The sequence below is a fragment of the Silene latifolia genome, chromosome 1 (assembly GCF_048544455.1).
Source record: "Silene latifolia isolate original U9 population chromosome 1, ASM4854445v1, whole genome shotgun sequence".
Taxonomy (NCBI): Eukaryota; Viridiplantae; Streptophyta; class Magnoliopsida; order Caryophyllales; family Caryophyllaceae; genus Silene; species Silene latifolia.
In genome coordinates this window covers 55773009-55793447 of record NC_133526.1, presented here as the reverse complement: position 1 = coordinate 55793447, position 20439 = coordinate 55773009, and the positions used below count along the sequence as shown (strand labels likewise).

Sequence of the window (20439 nt, the reverse complement as noted above, 5' to 3'; positions counted from 1 at the left end):
CCCAAGAGTAAGCTTACACGGCTAAGCAACAATCAAAGACCACAAATCAAAACCAACAAAATATTGGTTAGAACAAATGCAAAATCCAAATTTCTGAAAGGGACAGTACACCCCTTTCAGTCACTAGGTAGCTCGCGCCTCTTTAGGCATGACCTTGGCCAGCAAGCAAACTTAACCAACTTGCTACCACCCCCATTTCTCTATAAATACCCACCATCACACACCACAATTCTTACGCGAGTGTCCGCCCCCTCACCTCTCTCTTAAACTTCTAGACCCGACTTCCTAAGTCACAAAATCAACACGTGTATACGACCTACCGATCGTAAACACAAGCCTTACACATTTTGTTTGGTACCGTCGCCGTGCATTCGACCGACCCATTTGACCAACTCAATTCATCAATCAACATGTTTTAATTAACAAATTTTCAACTCATTTTCAAAACAAAATCCTTTTTTAAGGCACTCTTTAAACTTCTTGATCGTGAGTCGTTGCTATGAGAAAACCGTCTCTAAAGTCGTCTACGTCGCAAATATCAAAATACGTAAGTTTGAGGGTGTAAATATCTCATTTATTTCATGTCTTTACTGTTTTTATGAGTTTATATGTATGAACAATGCATAACACGATTCAAATATAGTTTAAACGAGCCAAAACCGAGTTTTTGCCCGAGACAGAAGCCCTTTGCTATACAACGAGGCTCGCGCCTCTTGTGGGTTATCGGGTCAGACTCATCCGTGTTTGTTCTCATCTTTCCTCTTTATTTACTTCTTATTTGCAATCGGTTTTTACCATTTCAAATGCTTCAAATCATTTTTATGACAAACTTTTTAGCCATAAATTATAATCACCCTTCGTTCCATATACCATGACGGTTTAATCCGTGACTCAGTGATGTTAATTGGTTAATTACATTTTAAAGGAATTCCTTTTCTTTTATTTACCATTTTAATTCATTTTTATGATAAACATATTTTGACCATTACAAAAATCATCCTTGGCTCTTTATACCATGACGTTTTATTCTGTGACTCGATGATATTATTGGTTAATTACAAATTAAAGGGTATTTTAACCTTCTTCTATTTTACTTAGCATCTCTCTCATTTATTTACATTTGCAAACATATTAGTCATAATTCATAATCATCCTTGGTTGTTTATACCATGTCGGTTTAATCCGAGTACGATGACAAACTTGACTAATTACAAATAATTGAACTTAACATAATTAGTTCAAATCAAACATTTTCCTTTTACACATTTTACTATGCTTTTCAAACTTGCAAATCCGACAACGAATATTACTAATATAATAGTAATTATTTCGAGTCATGTAAATCATACTTACAAATCATTTGAACACAAATAAGGTTTTAAAACAATCTTTTTAACAACCAGAAGGCACCTCGTGGCTCGGGCCCCAAGAGCCTGCCTATTTCCACCTTTCAAAACCTGGGCAGAGCTTCTTCCCTCGCCAATAGGCTCACGCCCCAATGGGGCTGCCTGGCACTGTTCTGTCTCGTTTTGGTACTTGTCTAGGGTGATCCTGATTATGGTTAATCCGAATATGTGACAGATCAGATTGACGAGTTTGCATTTTATACTTTATCTTTTAAACACACTTTTTCAAATAAATGGATCGTGTTAAGCATCATAACCCGAATTTGGTAAATGGATGTTTAATTTCCGTTTTCACATGCAAATCAATCTAAATCCAACTTCGACATCAATTTCATGCTATGTGGATAAACAAACCGACTTAGCAAATTCTCACATGTTAGGTTAAGTTTTTGGATGCGCATTCATGCATTTAAGCCGTTTTATCAACTTTCGCACTTAAACAACCACGATCGATCAGTAGAGGCCGCTAACGCGGGCAGGATTGGGTTTCCGATTAAAGGGCTTCCCAATACATACCCTCACCCCTTACTCAGAACCTTTGGATAGTGGATGACCTTATCCAGGGTGTACGAGAGTCATTTTAGGCATAGAATGCTAAAAGGGGGACGAGTCCTTATCTTTAGTACCTATGTCAAACACTGCTTTTTGCCTTGATTGACCTAGGTATAAAGTGGATTTGAACGGGTTCCAAGCATCCCACAAATGCTTGGGGGCGACTCCGAACATCTCAAACATCGTTTCGAGACCTTTGCCGAGACAAAACCGACCGATCTAAAGCGATCCAGTCGAAAGCATTTTTACGTCACCGAGCGTGGCTTTCAAAAGACTGTTGCATGTCCACAGATTGGTTTGGCGTGCAGGTGGCCCGTGACTATGGACTAGTAGTCGGCTCTCGCCCGCATACCGGCTTGTGGCCCATGTCCACAAAAGGTTATATGTTATCACGCATCATTGTAAATTATCAAGTAGAGAAATTAGGATAAGAGTTGTTTTGATAAAAAAAAAGAAAAAAACAAATTTTGAGTAATTATAGTGCTTATTTTCGACACTTTCAAGGTCTTTAAAGCGGAAAAATTATCAAAGTGGAGCTTTCTAAGACATTAAAACTTGAGAATTAAGATAACCATAGATAAATTAACCATGTAGTGAGAATCAAAATGAAGTTTTTGACATGGTTAGTGTCAAATTTTGAGAAATTAGTTACGTTTATAAGATGAAAATTTCTTGATTTGCCTCATAGTGTAATAATAACCATCAAATTCCTAACTTATCAACACTCTCAAACCATTTTTAAGACAAAAATCAAAGTTGTTCATGGCTACTTAGGAAGTTTTCAAGAGTTTCACCCAAATTTCAAGGCGGAAGAATTTCGTTTTGAGACCACATACCGTATTACCCATTAGGATGGTAGTCTTATAAAGCAATTAAACCAAGTTTACTCATAAAAAACCAAAATTTGGGCATGACTTGTCTAAAATTCAAAACTTTAAGACGAAATTTTAAGACGAAATTTTTTTCACATACTAAACAAGATCCACCAATAACAACAAAGGTTAAGCCTTTGTTGTCGAATTAGACACAACAACAAACACCAAAATCCACATACAAGTTAATTATCAAGTAATTTCGTGTTCCTTGATGATGACTAAAATTTTGACATAAAAATTTGATTTTTAGCAACAATAATGATGTAGCAAGCTATTTATTAATATGAATTAAGTAAAAACACGAAATTAATTGTCAAACCTTGAGCAAATTAGTGTAGATCTAACCAATTTAAGATGGAGAAAACTAGAAGGAGAACGGTCTACTTACATTGCTAATCAGGAGAGATTTGAGATGGAGATTTTGAGTGGGAAGCTTAGTTCAAGTAACAAATCACAAAAATGGAGTTTTGGAATGATTTTTAGAGAAATTTTGGTGTTGTGGAAGATAATGAATGAAGAAAAGGGGATTAAACCCGTGTAAATCCCATCCTAACTCCACTCGGTCGAGTGGTGAGTTCACTCGGTCGCGTGAATTTTCACTCGGTCGAGTGCCCTATTTTCCAGGATGTTTTCATCTTCTGGAAAATGGTCCACTCGGTCGAGTATCAGGGCCCACTCGATCGACTTCAGAGTTACTCGGTCGGGTGTGAACTCGTACTCGGTAGAGTGGTTGCTTATGGTTCTAAATTTCGAGTCGAATTAGAACGATGAAATCCCTGCAAAACAAAGAGAAGGTTCGGGAGTCCACCGGCTATCGGTGACTCACTCGAGTTAGTTCATACGTCTTCCTATTTTACCCTCTTTGGTACATTATCATAGTACTAATAACTACTCTACTAACATAATTCACCAATCATATACAACAAATACACTAACATGCACTTAAATAACACACGGTGCAAAATTTAAAGAGCAATGTCATCATTCTCATACCAACATATACCAACTATTTCTAAGCATACTGCTCTTAAGAACCTAACATTCAATTTCCACACGCCTTCATGCGTCATGGAAAATACTATATCATACAGGAACTTAATATAAATCACATATTCATGCAATCATGCCACAATACAATTTTCCACATAGCGTTCACCCATACTCTTAACCATCCACATAGTGACCAACCGAGACAATAGGCACTAGTTTTGATATTAGGGCGCTTACTCATTCAAAACCAATCTCCTATTCTACTCATGTCGGGTTCATTTTGTTAGACACGCCTAGGTTCATTTTGGTTCTTTGGTTTAGGTTCCAAAACCGTCGTTCTGATACCACTTTGTAATACCCCCTTCTTACCCGACCAAGGTAATTGGGAGATGTTACCTTCTCGGTTTCCCGAGGCAGTAAATCGGAGATACAATAAAGAAACATTTATTATAGATGACAATTTTAGTGATTACAACCCATGAACTAATGAATAAATACAACTCATGACCACTATACTCTTCTAACCAACTATACTCGTCTTGTGACTCGTCAAGCTCGTCCCGTCTTCCGCTTGCTATCCACAGTCCAAACAACCTGTACCTAACCTTCACCTCTTATAATCAGAAATATCATATGGATCGACATAGGCCACCCCAAAAAAAGGTGACAATTACACAGACACAATAAACGCCAGGTTTAATAAACAAATAAAGTGTGACACGACTCAAGTGTGTGAATATGCAACATGACTACTAGTAAGAATGAACCACTATCAAACCACCATCACCACGGTACCAGGACACGCCCAGATATACCGACAACCACATTGGTACCGGGACACACCCAGTGATTCGGTCTAAACTTTGTCGTCTAAGCTAACCAATCAAAACAGTATTTGTAATCTTAACTAACTACTCTTAGTAGAGTGGCAAGTAAAGGTTGGATCCCAAAGGACGGGTATTGAATTACATTATCGGTTGTAGAGAGCTATGTCTTAGGGTGTCACAAATTGGGTTGAGATTTGAGGTATCAAACTAAACTACTTAACAATGAAATGTAAAGAAATGAAGGTAAAACAAGCAAGTAAAGTAGGGGTTTGTAAACAATAGATTAAGGCACTAGGGTGTCATGGGTTCATATGGGATTCATGGTGGTGATCATACAAACATGTTTACATAGTTGCAAGCAAATTATTGTTGTAGTGGAATCGAGTTGGTTTATGTCTTACAACTCCTAGGAAGATTTGGGTCCCGGAGCCAAGTCGGTTAAGACTGTACAACACCTACAAGTAAGCTTAGTTTCTTCCTATTCAACTTTTATGCATGGTCTAAGAAGACTCGAGTTAGTTTATATCTTAAAAGTCTTGTTGAATATATAAGAGATGTATGCATGCAAGGTTTTCAATCAAGCAATATATCAAGCATAACATGTGCATAAGTTGAAACTACAACAAGCAAGCAATCTTATGAAAATATATTAGATTAATTATGGATCTACCCCATGTTTTAGTTCCCCTAATACCCTATTAACCCTAGCTAGGAAGATTATGGTAAACATGCTAATAAAGGTGTCAATCATATTAGCAAAGTTAAACATGATGAATGAGTAAAGCAATAATTAAGCAAGGGTAAAAGGGATTATACCAACTTAAGGATGATCCAAATAATAAGCAAAGAATAATAGAGGAACACGTGATGAATGATGAAGATTTGCCAAGTCTTCAATAAACCAAAATAGTCATCAAATTACCCAACTAAAACTAAGAACACTTGAATGATTAAAGAGTAATTAAGATTTGATTAATATTGAATTGAGTGAATACAACTTGATTATTAATATCTAAACTTGATTAATGCTAAATTATAACTTGGTGATTAATCCCCTAATACAATGGGGTATTTATACTAAGTACAAGTATTAGGGTAACTAAGGGCTTAAATGACAATTAAGTCCCTAAAAAGAAGATTAGTGCCTTGCAAATCTCATAAGGAGCCGCTCGACTTGACCTTGAAGCCAGCTCGTGCTACCCAGGGATCCGCTCGACCTAACGGTGAGACTCCCGGATTGAGGCTTGAGATGCCCGACCTGAGCTCGGGACGCCCGGATCTTTGATTAGCTTTTTTTTTCTCCTTTTGACTGCCTAAGGATCCGTGGGGATCGACCAAAATGGCGATACATCCAAGCATTAAGCACACAAGACAAGTAATGGAAGCATCTACAAAAGAATAGCCATTTTCCTCATCTAAGTGGCGGAAATCATCTAAAGGGGAAGCAATATAAGGGTACACATTCCATTGTAGATATCATTTCTCCAAGCTACTAAGTCTAAAATGATACCAACAAATCACCTCCAAGTTGTGTCAAACTAGGGTACTTTTATCCTCAATCGCTAAATGCTTTTATCAAGAGTAGGCTCTCTATGGTGTTAGAAACACTGTAGGATTGCGGAATTCCCCTCTTGCCTAGACAAGAGGAAGGTTCGTCTCCTCTCCACCATGTATCAAAGAAAGGATCATCAAAGGATAAAAGGGATCAATATGCTTTGAGTTTCACAATGGTAGTTTGCTTTTGTTTTGTTTTCCCCCCCAATTTCTTGTGGCATTTGTCTTTTGAGAACATTTGTTTTCCATTTTTTGGTGTTTGGCAATTTCATACTTGGCAAATTCTTTGCATTCTTTTTGAACATTTTCAAAGTAACCTCATTTTGTAGCAAGGGTACTTTTATTGAAGCATAGGAGTTTATTTTTGCTCCTCTTTTCATTGATGCAATTTTTTGCAAACTTTTTGGCTTTCACTTTGGTACTTGAACTCAAATTGGAGATTTATTGTGCCAGTTCCCTTTGTATTGGCAAAACATGATGATAGAAATAAAAGAACGGTTGCATGACATCAAGGGTCACCTTGGAATAAACGGTAGCCAAGGAGTCATCACACCGCAAGGTACTCTTAACTAGACCTTAGTCCATGGGTCAAAAGATACTAGTATGACACATCCTAGGGTGTCTTGAGGGTATTCTAGCAAACAAAGTTTCAAGGGGAAAAATTATCTACAAGTGCCTATATACACTTGCCAAGCTTCCCATCTAGACATTTTCACAAAAATTTTCCTAATATGCCACTACTTGCCATGATGCAATTAGCATATATAAAACCTAATACAAATTCTACTATCACTAGTATGCCATATAATCTAAATGCAACTCCTAAAATCACATTGGTTTGTACCGCATCAAAGAAAAAGAAGACACATTGTCATTAACATACAAGAGGAAAAAAGAGATTTGGAAATATCATACCATGCGGTCTTCATATTCCTCATGCCTCGAATGTGGCGTAATCGGTTCCAAGTGATAGGAGTGGACACAAACAAACAAATATATACAATATATACATTTCTACATTACAAAAGGGAAGAACATGTTTTTGGATTTTTATAATTTTTAAAATTTTTCATTGTTGAATTTTTGAGTTAGATAGTGTTAGAATTCCCCATCCCCATACTTATAATGGACATTGTCTCCAATGGACAAAACAATAGGGAATTGTGCAAATGAAATGAATGAATGATGCATGATTCTATACTAGATGCAAACTATATGTGAAATATTTACATGTGATAAATATATACAAGTGATGAAAACTAAGCTAAACTATATGATGCATGCTTTATATTGTTCGGAGAGCTAATTTGAATAACTCGCATTCCTTATGAGTGAACTTCCCCAAACCGGACAAAATATTATTGCTGGTGCAAAAAGAAAGGGAAGTTCATTCATAAGGCATGAAATGCAATGCATGAATGAAGATTGTCATTTTGGATTCTTGTAGTGGAAGCAAAAAGATAAACACCTCAATGTGACCAAGGTGGGAGTCCTGTGAGTGGTGCTAGGACTCCAAACTTAAAACTACCAAGTTCAAAGTGACTCTCTAAAAGAAATAAGTTAAATATTATACAAGTCATAGAAACATGAGACAAAAACAAATCAAAAAGAGGGGTAGGAGACTTACAATGGAATAGGTTAATACTAGCATAAGTGATCAACCCCGCATTGTAGTGCCCTTCTTCAAGCTTTGTCAACCATCAATTGTCGCTCATTGCGGCATCATCATCATCATCTACCTCCATTAAACCAGAGGTTTCACCATCATCTTCATCACTTGAACTTTGCTCTTCTTCCTCATCATCTTGGCAAGACCTACGACCTTCCCCGCTCTCATCATCAACTTCCTCCTCTATCCTTGTTTCCCGATCATCCATTTCGTCATCTTGAGAAGCATTATGAAAGAACACTTTCCTATCCACCCAATTTTGGCAAAGAACTCAAAAGATCAAGGAGTCCTTGCCTAGCAAGATGGTAGAGGGGTAGATATTGGGTGTAGTAGGCATTCACCCGATCATTTTATGCTTCCTTATGCATATGTTGCATTAATTGGGTCAAATAGTCATTGCCCGCCATAGCATTACTTGATTTGAACTCGCGGTAGGCAAAGGGATATGGTGGTGTAATAATGGAGGAGGAGGGCAAATCACTTGGATTTCGTTGTTTCTTGATGATGGTCTCGGCTTGTTAGGAAACGGGGATAAGGTAGTTGGTTTGGTGGGTGGAGATACGACAAATATTGCTTGGTAAGACAATGGAATTAGCATCCTTGATGAGCCACTCATATGTATGGTCTAAGTTATCATGCTTGACCTATTGAAATTTGTGAATCAAATTGCTCATGTTAAGAAGGTGGCTTCCTTTAACCGATTTATAAGTGTTATCTTTGTTGAAATCCGGGTTAAAATGACTTACCAATCTCGTCACCAAGCCTTCATTAACAATGAAAGCCGCGCCATCTTTCCGATTCTCAATATCCAACCATCTCTTGATCAATAGTTGAAGAACATTGTACTCACTTTTCGGCTTCCCACCAACATTCAAGAAGGACTCAAGGTAAACAAAGTCTAATTCCGTCAAGTGATTGGCTTCTTTTATATCAATCAAAGTGTTAGCCCCGAACTTGTGCCAATACCTTATACCAGGATGATGAATGTACACGGCATGACACTCCTTGAAAGTAGTGAACTCACGACCAGAGATAGCTTGCCAAAGTGGTTTAGCATCAAATTCCAAAGGTTTCTTGTTGAATCGGTCATGGCTCTTATGTTGGAGCTTGTGTCCTCCACAAATTAGTGTGATAACATTTGTAAATCTCTTACAGGTTCACAAGGGTATACTTCGTATATTTAATCAGTTGATTAACGTTTACCTAATAACGGTTGGCTTGCTAGAAAGTTTGACGTTATTATCATACAGATGGCGGTGATCAACTGGCACTACTACACATACCGTGCATTAATGACGCTTTTTCAAGCGTTTTTCGACGCTTTAAAGCGTCAATTTTTTGTTTATTGACGCTTTAAGAAAGCGTCAATTTTTGGGCCGTCACTATTTTTTGACGCTTTTTTTTGTCAGCAACTATGACGCTTTAAAGAGTCTTTGTTGACTATTGACGCTTTTAGTTGTCAATAAATTTGACGCTTTTAAGCGTCTTGAATGAACGTCGACGCTTTTTTGGGTCAACAAGTTTGACGCTTTTTAGCGTCTTCATTGACTATTGACGCTTTTATTTGTCAATAAATTTGACGCTTTTAAACGTCATCATTGACTATTGACGCTTTTATTTGTCAATAAATTTGACGCTTTTAAGCGTCTTAAGCAACTATTGATGCTTTTATGTGTCACTCGATGAGACAATCACGGTATAATTTCGGCTATTTGATTTCTTGATAAAATCGTAGAGGTTAATTAAATAGACCTATAAGTAGTAGTTCTACTAGCTATTACTAAATCATGAAAAAACATAATGCAATATATAATGAAGTAGTACGTACCTACGTACTTTTATAAATAATCATACGTTTGATACATATATCGTCTCCGTCACAAATATTATAGCATTGACAATTTAATTAGTACGTACTCTATAGTACGACAAAATCAAAAATATCAAAAGGGATCCGGATGATAGTAAAATCCAACATAAAGTTGTCCAAAAAAATCATAAATAATGCTAAGTAACTAGCTAGACAAGGACACTTAGTAGTTTGAATGTCATAGGGGCTTCAATCATGTAGGCGCAATGTCAAAGGGACTTCAATCAACATATGAAGACGCATCGTCACCATCTGATGAATCTGAAACCTATAACAGACAAACAAAATATAATAAATATAATTTATATAAATATATTTGATTAGTACATACTACATATACACTAAAGCCAGGAATAACATAAAGCAATAATCAAACTAGGAATATGGCTTTGTTTAATCTACTTCAGCATTTAAAAGGCAAAAGTTTATATTTTTATTATGTTATATGATCTAAAGAATGCTATAATTAATAAACGACACTACATGATTGATTCTTTGCACATAAAGGCTCATATATGGTCTTAGTTATGTGAAAAATAATTGAGTAGGACTATGATGCGAGGAGGTTGGATAGGTCACGTTGTACTTTCACTTTCATAGCTCCATTTTCTGATAACTGGCTCCAATTACATGTGCAACAGTGCAGGGTTAAGTCATACTTGCAGTGGTAGTATATATTAATAATATACTATGAATCTATGATGTTTAATGCTTGATATGCAGAGATACTATAATAAACAAAGTAAGGCATTACGCATTTAAGCGGCATTCACACTCACACCGTAATAAACAAAGTCAGGCTCTTGGCCGTGGTATAGTATGGAGAAACACTAAACGCGTCATCTGAAACAAAACTCATCAGAACATATTAGAAGCTAAAATCGATGAGAATAGCTTTACAAATGATCTCGTATCATTCGAGCACCATAGAGGAAAATAGCATACCCTCTATCAAATAAAACAGAGAAGTAAAAAAATTAAGTATACCTGTGTACTAGCCATGTTCATGTTCAAGACTTGTTTTGCCATGTCTATAACTTCAGTCGTAGCTTTTCACGTACTAAAGAGTTGAGCAAACTATGTCGTCATTTTTTAGTCATCAGGCACTGCTTCATATATCTGTTCTTTGGTCTTAGTCCTTGGTTTAAAAAACATCTTCTTCAAGTGATATCTATATTGCCTCATGCTATTACCCGTGCACTTGATAATTGCTTGGTCAAATAACTCTCCATCAGGTATGACAAAAGGATCCTTGAAAAGGAGAAGAAAAGAAGATACTCAAATAAACTAAGAATTATTACCTTGTCAATTAAGATAAAAATAAGAATCCAAACTATCCGCATATACTAAAAACATACTCGAATTAACTTTACGATGTCAACTTTCAATTGTGCACTAACATGGCGGCAATCTAATTCGTTAACAAAATGTGCTCGGTTTTCACAACATGGCCAATAAATCTAATAAGAATATGTCCTGCGATTTTGAGTGGCTGATAAAACTCATTAAACGTCACAAAGTACTTACTACCATCAGCATGCCAAACATCATGCAGTTGAATAGCGTCACTGACCATCTTATAGTTTCCTTCCTTATCCGTCAACAATCCAGCACAAACGGAATGATGATATGTAAAGAACAAATAAGATCACAAAACTCTTAAAAAAGAGAACAAAAATAGACAATGAATAATTCAAGTGGATGCAAACCCATCGGAAAATAAGCAAATTTAGTAAATAAGAAGAGTGTGAAATATATAATGTCTTTAATAGATTGCGTAAAGTAAAGAAATTTATCTACAGTCATAACCTTATCTATAATAAAGATTTGGACTTCAAATGATTGGTTTGAGGCGAAGTAGCAGCCTGTGTACTAGCAGCTTGTGTAGCAGTTTTAATTTGTGTAAATGGACATGATGATGTAGCAGATGAGAAGTTGGCAGTGTGCAGATGATTAGTAGCAAAGGGCAATGATGACTTCAACTTATTGGTTTGAGAAGAAGTAGTAGCCTGTGTACTAACTGCTTGTGTAGCAGTTAAAACTTGGGATGATGGAGCAGATGAGAAGTTGGCAATGTGCGCTCGATTAGTAACAAAGGGCAATGAAGATTTTGACTTCAAATTATTGGTTTGAGGAGAAGTAGTAGTCTGTCCCAATGATGGTCTAACTGAAAATTCTCTCGAAATAGGATTTGATTTTGTAGCAGCAGGTACTTGTTCAGTAGCATTAGAAGGGGAAAAAGTGGTGGTTCTGGATTGGAAATTTTGTGGTTGTGGTACAGCTATCTTTCTAGATGCAGTGGCTTGATTTGGTGAGGTCATGTGAATTTTTGTATGTTTAAGTAGCTAGATAAATAAGTTAACATGGCTTAATTAATTAAAGAAAATAGACATAAAACGAGAATCACCGAAGTTGATCACAAACATGAAAAACTCCAATAGGAAACTGAACAAAAGAAAAGAAGAAGAGAGAAGAGAGAATTATTTGATTTGTGGTACCTGATATCCAAAAACAGATGAATCGGCAACTACGAATCGCAACCCAAAATTTTGCGAGCAATCGTACCACAGCAAACAAGCACACGTACACACCTGAGATTCAAAATGTAAAAAAGTTATCACTAGTAAAAAACCAAAAAATAAAATAAAAACACACCCATATTGATTAAACAGGTATAGACGTATAGTATAATGTCCTATTATAGGAGAAAATATTTACTAACGGATATGAATTCTAGGATTTGTTTTTCTAGGAGTTAACCCTACAAGAAGAGTCTAAACTTTCAGTTTTTTTAGCGACAAGGACCCAAACTTTATCTGTTTATTAGTAAGGTCGACCTGAGCCATCTTTTCCGCCTTTGTGCTATTAAGAATCATAAGATGTATTTTTTTTCTTTTTTAAAATTTATATACCACATGCTGCTTTCTTCTACCATCCACTCTTCATCTGCTAGACTTTACACCCCTCCTCTATACGTGAGCGGATCCTCTCAAGTTCCCGGGGAACTGGAGGGTCCAGTACCTTCTTCCAGATTGTGCCACGTGCTGTAGTAAGGAATCAACGGCTGCAAATGTAATGGAAAATTTTCTCTTCTTTTTTTCTTATGGTTGATGCATTTTTCCCTCAAGATCTCTCATACTCCATTCATCTACCCCCTGAATCCTTGATCCACTTTCTCTGACCTTTCAAATAAGCACATTGCACCATTTTTTTCTATGAAGTTATACCCGAGAATCTAAAATTCATCTACTCCTTGAAGTTAATACATCTTAATAAAATCTCATATTATTGAATTCGGTCAAAATATTTTAAATGAAGAATATAAGATAGAAATCAAATAACATGAGATTCTGAAAGATGACAAACCTCAAATTTATGACCCAAATTCTAAAAAATGAATCATCTGGTTTCATAAGAAATCATGCTTCGAGAAAAAGTACTGGCTTTGAAAATACCCTTCTATATTGCTCAACGAATTTGTACAATCCTTCAAAACAAATGCCAAAGTTAAGATTTGTTGGTTCTTTCATCTTCTTTGATAATTTTGGAGAAACAAAATTAATGGTTGATTTGGAAGCAAGCAGCTAATATAGAAAAAAGAAGGCGGTTTCATAGTGGGAGAAAGCCAAGAAATTAAAACGTCCGTTGATTGTAAAGAAATACATGTGGCATGATCTTAGTAAGGTCTTTGGCCCGGACGGGGCGGAGAGGATCCGCTCGCCCTCTATACACCCAATATGTGAAACATTTGGCACTTGACAAGATACTTAAATTCAGTACCAACCCAAGCAAGTGGAGCAAACACCAAATTCAACCTTGAGTGTCATCAACTCATCATTATCATTGAGCTGTGAGCATGATACAGAAAAAAAAATGAAATCCTGAAATAATATTTTTAAACATTTGCTGAAATCTAATCTCATGTTCATAGAAAAAAAAATGTTGTAAAACCCACTTAACAACAATTTTTCACAACCTTAAAATCAAGGGTAAATCAATGATGCATAAGGTAAGACAATAATTATTGTGTAAGACTGTCTTAGAGTGTGAGACAGTCCCTTTATATATAAAAACACTCATTTTTTATCAATAAATGAGTGTTTCTGTATATAATAGAACCATGTCACTCTAAAAGATTGCCTTATTCTATAATTTGTGTGCCAAGTAGAATAATGTCCTTAACCGGCGAATCATGCGACCATCACATCTTATTTATAGAAGATGGTTGTACACTTGTATGCATATAGAGGTTCTATCTATCGCATGTTATACATTTTATTTTGCAACTCCGTAGCTTGCGGTCACCCAATTTCCACCAATACTTGTTCCCAGTTTGTACATCTCCAATCCACCTAAGCTTACTCTCCAAAGAGGACAAACTGAGACTTCCCTCGGTTGTTGGCATACAAAATACAAACTCACAGGTGAAAACCCTTAAAATAAATGAACCAACAGGTAAAAAGAGCAATGTGGTTTTAGTTGTGACAATTCATTGAAACTTGGTGAACGTAAAATGAATTGGGCAAGTGCAAATTGCTACCAAAATGTCAAAGGCTATCAATGCTTTGCCGGAAATTATCGGCCATCCCACAATTTAAGTCATCACAGATTCTTAGCAAACAGGCATTCACAAAAATAGAATCTTGACGGCAAGAAATTCACCTCACTATGAACCTTGCTAAGAGGGCATCAGTAGACTAATTAAATACTGAAAAATGGAATTCAAAAGTATTACGGTAATTATTAAAGTTCATGTTTCAAACGCATCTGAAACACTTGAATTATATACAATAATTATTATAAAATACACAGTATTTCATCAAATATATCAAAAAAACATCCAGCATCTCAACCACTTCATCAAACTTCTCCTCCAACTAAAACCCTAAATTTCATAATTGAACTTAAAATCAAACAAAAAATAAGAATCCAAATTAAACAAAGGAGGAAATCGAGTTCAGATAGGATCGAACAATCTGAATATGTCCCGAAAAACAATAAGTTAATCAACTTTGTTGATGATCGGAACTATGAAGCACGCCTATAATCCGATTAAAGCAATTAAAATTATCATCAATAACATACAAGTAATTGAAAATGAATGAGAAAACCGTACCTACGATATGTAATAAGCAGATTGTATCTTTAATTTGTGAGTTGAAGAATTAAAATTAATTGGCAGATTGAACGAAAAATTCTTTGATTGAATCGTTTTCTTTGATGATGGAATGGAAAATAGTTGATGATTGAACGGGAATTTTGAAGGTTAGCGTTTTTTAGATGAAATTAGAAATTGCGTTGATAGGATGGGTTAGCGGGGGATTTTTAGATGAAATAAGAAATTGCGCTTCTAATTATTAGTATATGGGCGGTTTCCCAAAAAAATAAAATTGGAGGGTTATTTTTCAGTCTACGCTTTATAAAAGCATCGATATGAAAACGTCATTAATGTAAGGGATTTGTAGTAGTGTAATAATTAGAAGCGCAATTTCTTATTTCATCTAAAAATCCCCCGCTAACCCATCCTATCAACGCAATTTCTAATTTCATCTAAAAAAACGCTAACCTTCAAAATTCCCGTTCAATCATCAACTATTTTCCATTCCATCATCAGCAAAACGATTCAATCAGCAATTTTTCGTTCAATCTGCCAATTAATTTTAATTCTTCAACTCACAAATTAAAGATACAATCTGCTTATTACATATCATAGGTACGGTTTTCTCATTCATTTTCAATTACTTGTATGTTATTGATGATAATTTTAATTGCTTTAATCGGATTATAGGCGTGCTTCATAGTTCCGATCATCAACAAAGTTGATTAACTCATTGTTTTTCGGGACATATTCAGATTGTTCGATCCTATCTGAACTCGATTTCCTCCTTTGTTTAATTTGGATTCTTATTTTTTGTTTGATTTTAAGTTCAATTATGAAATTTAGGGTTTTAGTTGGAGGAGAAGTTTGATGAAGTGGTTGAGATGCTGGATGTTTTTTTGATATATTTGATGAAATACTGTGTATTTTATAATAATTATTGTATATAATTCAAGTGTTTCAGATGCGTTTGAAACATGAACTTTAATAATTACCGTAATACTTTTGAATTCCATTTTTCAGTATTTAATTAGTCTACTGATGCCCTCTTAGCAAGGTTCATAGTGAGGTGAATTTCTTGCCGTCAAGATTCTATTTTTGTGAATGCCTGTTTGCTAAGAATCTGTGATGACTTAAATTGTGGGATGGCCGATAATTTCCGGCAAAGCATTGATAGCCTTTGACATTTTGGTAGCAATTTGCACTTGCCCAATTTATTTTACGTTCACCAAGTTTCAATGAATTGTCACAACTAAAACCACATTGCTCTTTTTACCTGTTGGTTCATTTATTTTAAGGGTTTTCACCTGTGAGTTTGTATTTTGTATGCCAACAACCGAGGGAAGTCTCAGTTTGTCCTCTTTGGAGAGTAAGCTTAGGTGGATTGGAGATGTACAAACTGGGAACAAGTATTGGTGGAAATTGGGTGACCGCAAGCTACGGAGTTGCAAAATAAAATGTATAACATGCGATAGATAGAACCTCTATATGCATACAAGTGTACAACCATCTTCTATAAATAAGATGTGACGGTCGCATGATTCGCCGGTTAAGGACATTATTCTACTTGGCACACAAATTATAGAATAAGGCAATCTTTTAGAGTGACATGGTTCTATTATATACAGAAACACTCATTTATTGATAAAAAATGAGTGTTTTTATATATAAAGGGACTGTCTCACACTCTAAGACAGTCTTACACAATAATTATTGTCTTACCTTATGCATCATTGATTTACCCTTGATTTTAAGGTTGTGAAAAATTGTTGTTAAGTGGGTTTTACAACATTTTTTTTTCTATGAACATGAGATTAGATTTCAGCAAATGTTTAAAAATATTATTTCAGGATTTCATTTTTTTTTCTGTATCATGCTCACAGCTCAATGATAATGATGAGTTGATGACACTCAAGGTTGAATTTGGTGTTTGCTCCACTTGCTTGGGTTGGTACTGAATTTAAGTACTGTCAAGTGCCAAATGTTTCACATATTGGGTGTATAGAGGGCGAGCGGATCCTCTCCAGTTCCCGTCCAGTTCCAGTACCTTACTAAGATCATGCCACATGTATTTCTTTACAATCAACGGACGTTTTAATTTCTTGGCTTTCTCCCACTATGAAACCGCCTTCTTTTTTCTATATTAGCTGCTTGCTTCCAAATCAACCATTAATTTTGTTTCTCCAAAATTATCAAAGAAGATGAAAGAACCAACAAATCTTAACTTTGGCATTTGTTTTGAAGGATTGTACAAATTCATTGAGCAATATAGAAGGGTATTTTCAAAGCCAGTACTTTTTCTCGAAGCATGATTTCTTATGAAACCAGATGATTCATTTTTTAGAATTTGGGTCATAAATTTGAGGTTTGTCATCTTTCAGAATCTCATGTTATTTGATTTCTATCTTATATTCTTCATTTAAAATATTTTGACCGAATTCAATAATATGAGATTTTATTAAGATGTATTAACTTCAAGGAGTAGATGAATTTTAGATTCTCGGGTATAACTTCATAGAAAAAAATGGTGCAATGTGCTTATTTGAAAGGTCAGAGAAAGTGGATCAAGGATTCAGGGGGTAGATGAATGGAGTATGAGAGATCTTGAGGGAAAAATGCATCAACCATAAGAAAAAAAGAAGAGAAAATTTTCCATTACATTTGCAGCCGTTGATTCCTTACTACAGCACGTGGCACAATCTGGAAGAAGGTACTGGACCCTCCAGTTCCCCGGGAACTTGAGAGGATCCGCTCACGTATAGAGGAGGGGTGTAAAGTCTAGCAGATGAAGAGTGGATGGTAGAAGAAAGCAGCATGTGGTATATAAATTTTAAAAAAGAAAAAAAATACATCTTATGATTCTTAATAGCACAAAGGCGGAAAAGATGGCTCAGGTCGACCTTACTAATAAACAGATAAAGTTTGGGTCCTTGTCGCTAAAAAAATTGAAAGTTTAGACTCTTCTTGTAGGGTTAACTCCTAGAAAAACAAATCCTAGAATTCATATCCGTTAGTAAATATTTTCTCCTATAATAGGACATTATACTATACGTCTATACCTGTTTAATCAATATGGGTGTGTTTTTATTTTATTTTTTGGTTTTTTACTAGTGATAACTTTTTTACATTTTGAATCTCAGGTGTGTACGTGTGCTTGTTTGCTGTGGTACGATTGCTCGCAAAATTTTGGGTTGCGATTCGTAGTTGCCGATTCATCTGTTTTTGGATATCAGGTACCACAAATCAAATAATTCTCTCTTCTCTCTTCTTCTTTTCTTTTGTTCAGTTTCCTATTGGAGTTTTTCATGTTTGTGATCAACTTCGGTGATTCTCGTTTTATGTCTATTTTCTTTAATTAATTAAGCCATGTTAACTTATTTATCTAGCTACTTAAACATACAAAAACTCACATGACCTCACCAAATCAAGCCACTGCATCTAGAAAGATAGCTGTACCACAACCACAAAATTTCCAATCCGTAACCACCACTTTTTCCCCTTCTAATGCTACTCTGAACAAGTACCTTTGCTACAAAATCAAATCCTATTTCGAGAGAATCTTGATTAGACCATCATTGGGACAGACTACTACTTCTCCTCAAACCAATAATTTGAAGTCAAAATCTTCATTGCCCTTTGTTACTAATCGAGCGCACATTGCCAACTTCTCATCTGCTCCATCATCCCAAGTTTTAACTGCTACACAAGCAGTTAGTACACAGGCTACTACTTCTTCTCAAACCAATAAGTTGAAGTCATCATTGCCCTTTGCTACTAATCATCTGCACACTGCCAACTTCTCATCTGCTACATCATCATGTCCATCTACACAAATTAAAACTGCTACACAAGCTGCTAGTACACAGGCTGCTACTTCGCCTCAAACCAATCATTTGAAGTCCAAATCTTTATTATAGATAAGGTTATGACTGTAGATAAATTTCTTTACTTTACGCAATCTATTAAAGACATTATATATTTCACACTCTTCTTATTTACTAAATTTGCTTATTTTCCGATGGGTTTGCATCCACTTGAATTATTCATTGTCTATTTTTGTTCTCTTTTTTAAGAGTTTTATGATCTTATTTGTTCTTTACATATCATCATTCCGTTTGTGCTGGATTGTTGACGGATAAGGAAGGAAACTATAAGATGGTCAGTGACGCTATTCAACTGCATGATGTTTGGCATGCTGATGGTAGTAAGTACTTTGTGACGTTTAATGAGTTTTATCAGCACTCAAAATCGCAGGACATATTCTTATTAGATTTATTGGCCATGTTGTGAAAACCGAGCACATTTTGTTAACGAATTAGATTGGCGCCATGTTAGTGCACAATTGAAAGTTGACATCGTAAAGTTAATTCGAGTATGTTTTTAGTATATGCGGATAGTTTGGATTCTTATTTTTATCTTAATTGACAAGGTAATAATTCTTAGTTTATTTGAGTATCTTCTTTTCTTCTCCTTTTCAAGGATCCTTTTGTCATACCTGATGGAGAGTTATTTGACCAAGCAATTATCAAGTGCACGGGTAATAGCATGAGGCAATATAGATATCACTTGAAGAAGATGTTTTTTAAACCAAGGACTAAGACCAAAGAACAGATATATGAAGCAGTGCCTGATGACTAAAAAATGACGACATAGTTTGCTCAACTTTTTAGTACGTGAAAAGCTACGACTGAAGTTATAGACATGGCAAAACAAGTCTTGAACATGAACATGGCTAGTACACAGGTATACTTAATTTTTTTACTTCTCTGTTTTATTTGATAGAGGGTATGCTATTTTCCTCTATGGTGCTCGAATGATACGGGATCATTTGTAAAGCTATTCTGTCAGATTTTAGCTTCTAATATGTTCTGATGAGTTTTGTTTCAGATGACGCGTTTAGTGTTTCTCCATACTATACCATGGCCAAGAGCCTGACTTTGTTTATTACGGTGTGAGTGTGAATGCCGCTTAAATGCGTAATGCCTTACTTTGTTTATTATAGTATCTCTGCATATCAAGCATTAAACATCATAGATTCATAGTATATTATTAATATATACTACCACTGCAAGTATGACTTAACCCTGCACTGTTGCACATGTAATTGGAGCCAGTTATCAGAAAATGGAGCTATGAAAGTGAAAGTACAACGTGACCTATCCAACCTCCTCGCATCATAGTCTTACTCAATTATTTTTCACATAACTAAGACCATATATGAGCCTTTATGTGCAAAGAATCAATCATGTAGTGTCGTTTATTAATTATAGCATTCTTTAGATCATATAACATAATAAAAATATAAACTTTTGCCTTTTAAATGCTGAAGTAGATTAAACAAAGCCATATTCCTAGTTTGATTATTGCTTTATGTTATTCCTGGCTTTAGTGTATATGTAGTATGTACTAATCAAATATATTTATATAAATTATATTTATTATATTTTGTTTGTCTGTTATAGGTTTGATTCATCGGATGGTGACGATGCGTCTTCATATGTTGATTGAAGTCCCTTTGACATTGCGCCTACATGATTGAAGCCCCTATGACATTCAAACTACTAAGTGTCCTTGTCTAGCTAGTTACTTAGCATTATT

The 20439-nt window shown here is 35.4% G+C and overlaps 1 protein-coding gene and 1 long non-coding RNA gene across 3 annotated transcripts; one reads left to right on the top strand and one right to left on the bottom strand.

Annotated features, from left to right (window-relative positions):
* Positions 1–9681: 9681 nt before the first annotated feature.
* On the bottom strand, positions 9682–11340 carry LOC141590032 (uncharacterized). The gene is made up of 3 exons (XR_012520478.1): positions 11271–11340; positions 10731–10994; positions 9682–10011 (listed from the first exon to the last, which is right to left on the bottom strand). It is a non-coding gene; the product is annotated as an uncharacterized LOC141590032 (long non-coding RNA).
* Positions 11341–15222: 3882 nt separating this feature from the next.
* On the top strand, positions 15223–19845 carry LOC141589960 (uncharacterized). Of its 2 annotated transcripts, XM_074410594.1 has the most exons (5): positions 15223–15456; positions 16725–16909; positions 17982–18074; positions 18977–19045; positions 19321–19845. In XM_074410594.1, exons 2-5 carry the CDS (start codon positions 16901–16903, stop codon positions 19477–19479), a joined length of 330 nt encoding a protein of 109 aa, XP_074266695.1. In that variant the 5' UTR covers positions 15223–15456; positions 16725–16900; the 3' UTR covers positions 19480–19845. The 2 variants fall into 2 exon arrangements, 1 of the variants encoding a protein (XP_074266695.1); XR_012520477.1 differs by lacking the exons at positions 18977–19045; positions 19321–19845 and adding an exon at positions 17086–17206 and having other exon boundaries at positions 17982–18312.
* The last annotated feature ends 594 nt before the right edge of the window (positions 19846–20439 follow it).

Bases quoted from the DNA above. Each gene is read 5' to 3' on its own strand.
- LOC141589960 (XM_074410594.1), top strand. The intron at 18,075-18,976 runs GTACCACAAATC...GATTGTTGACGG, and splicing joins CATCTGTTTTTGGATATCAG to ATAAGGAAGGAAACTATAAG. The intron at 19,046-19,320 runs GTAAGTACTTTG...CTCCTTTTCAAG, and splicing joins TGTTTGGCATGCTGATGGTA to GATCCTTTTGTCATACCTGA.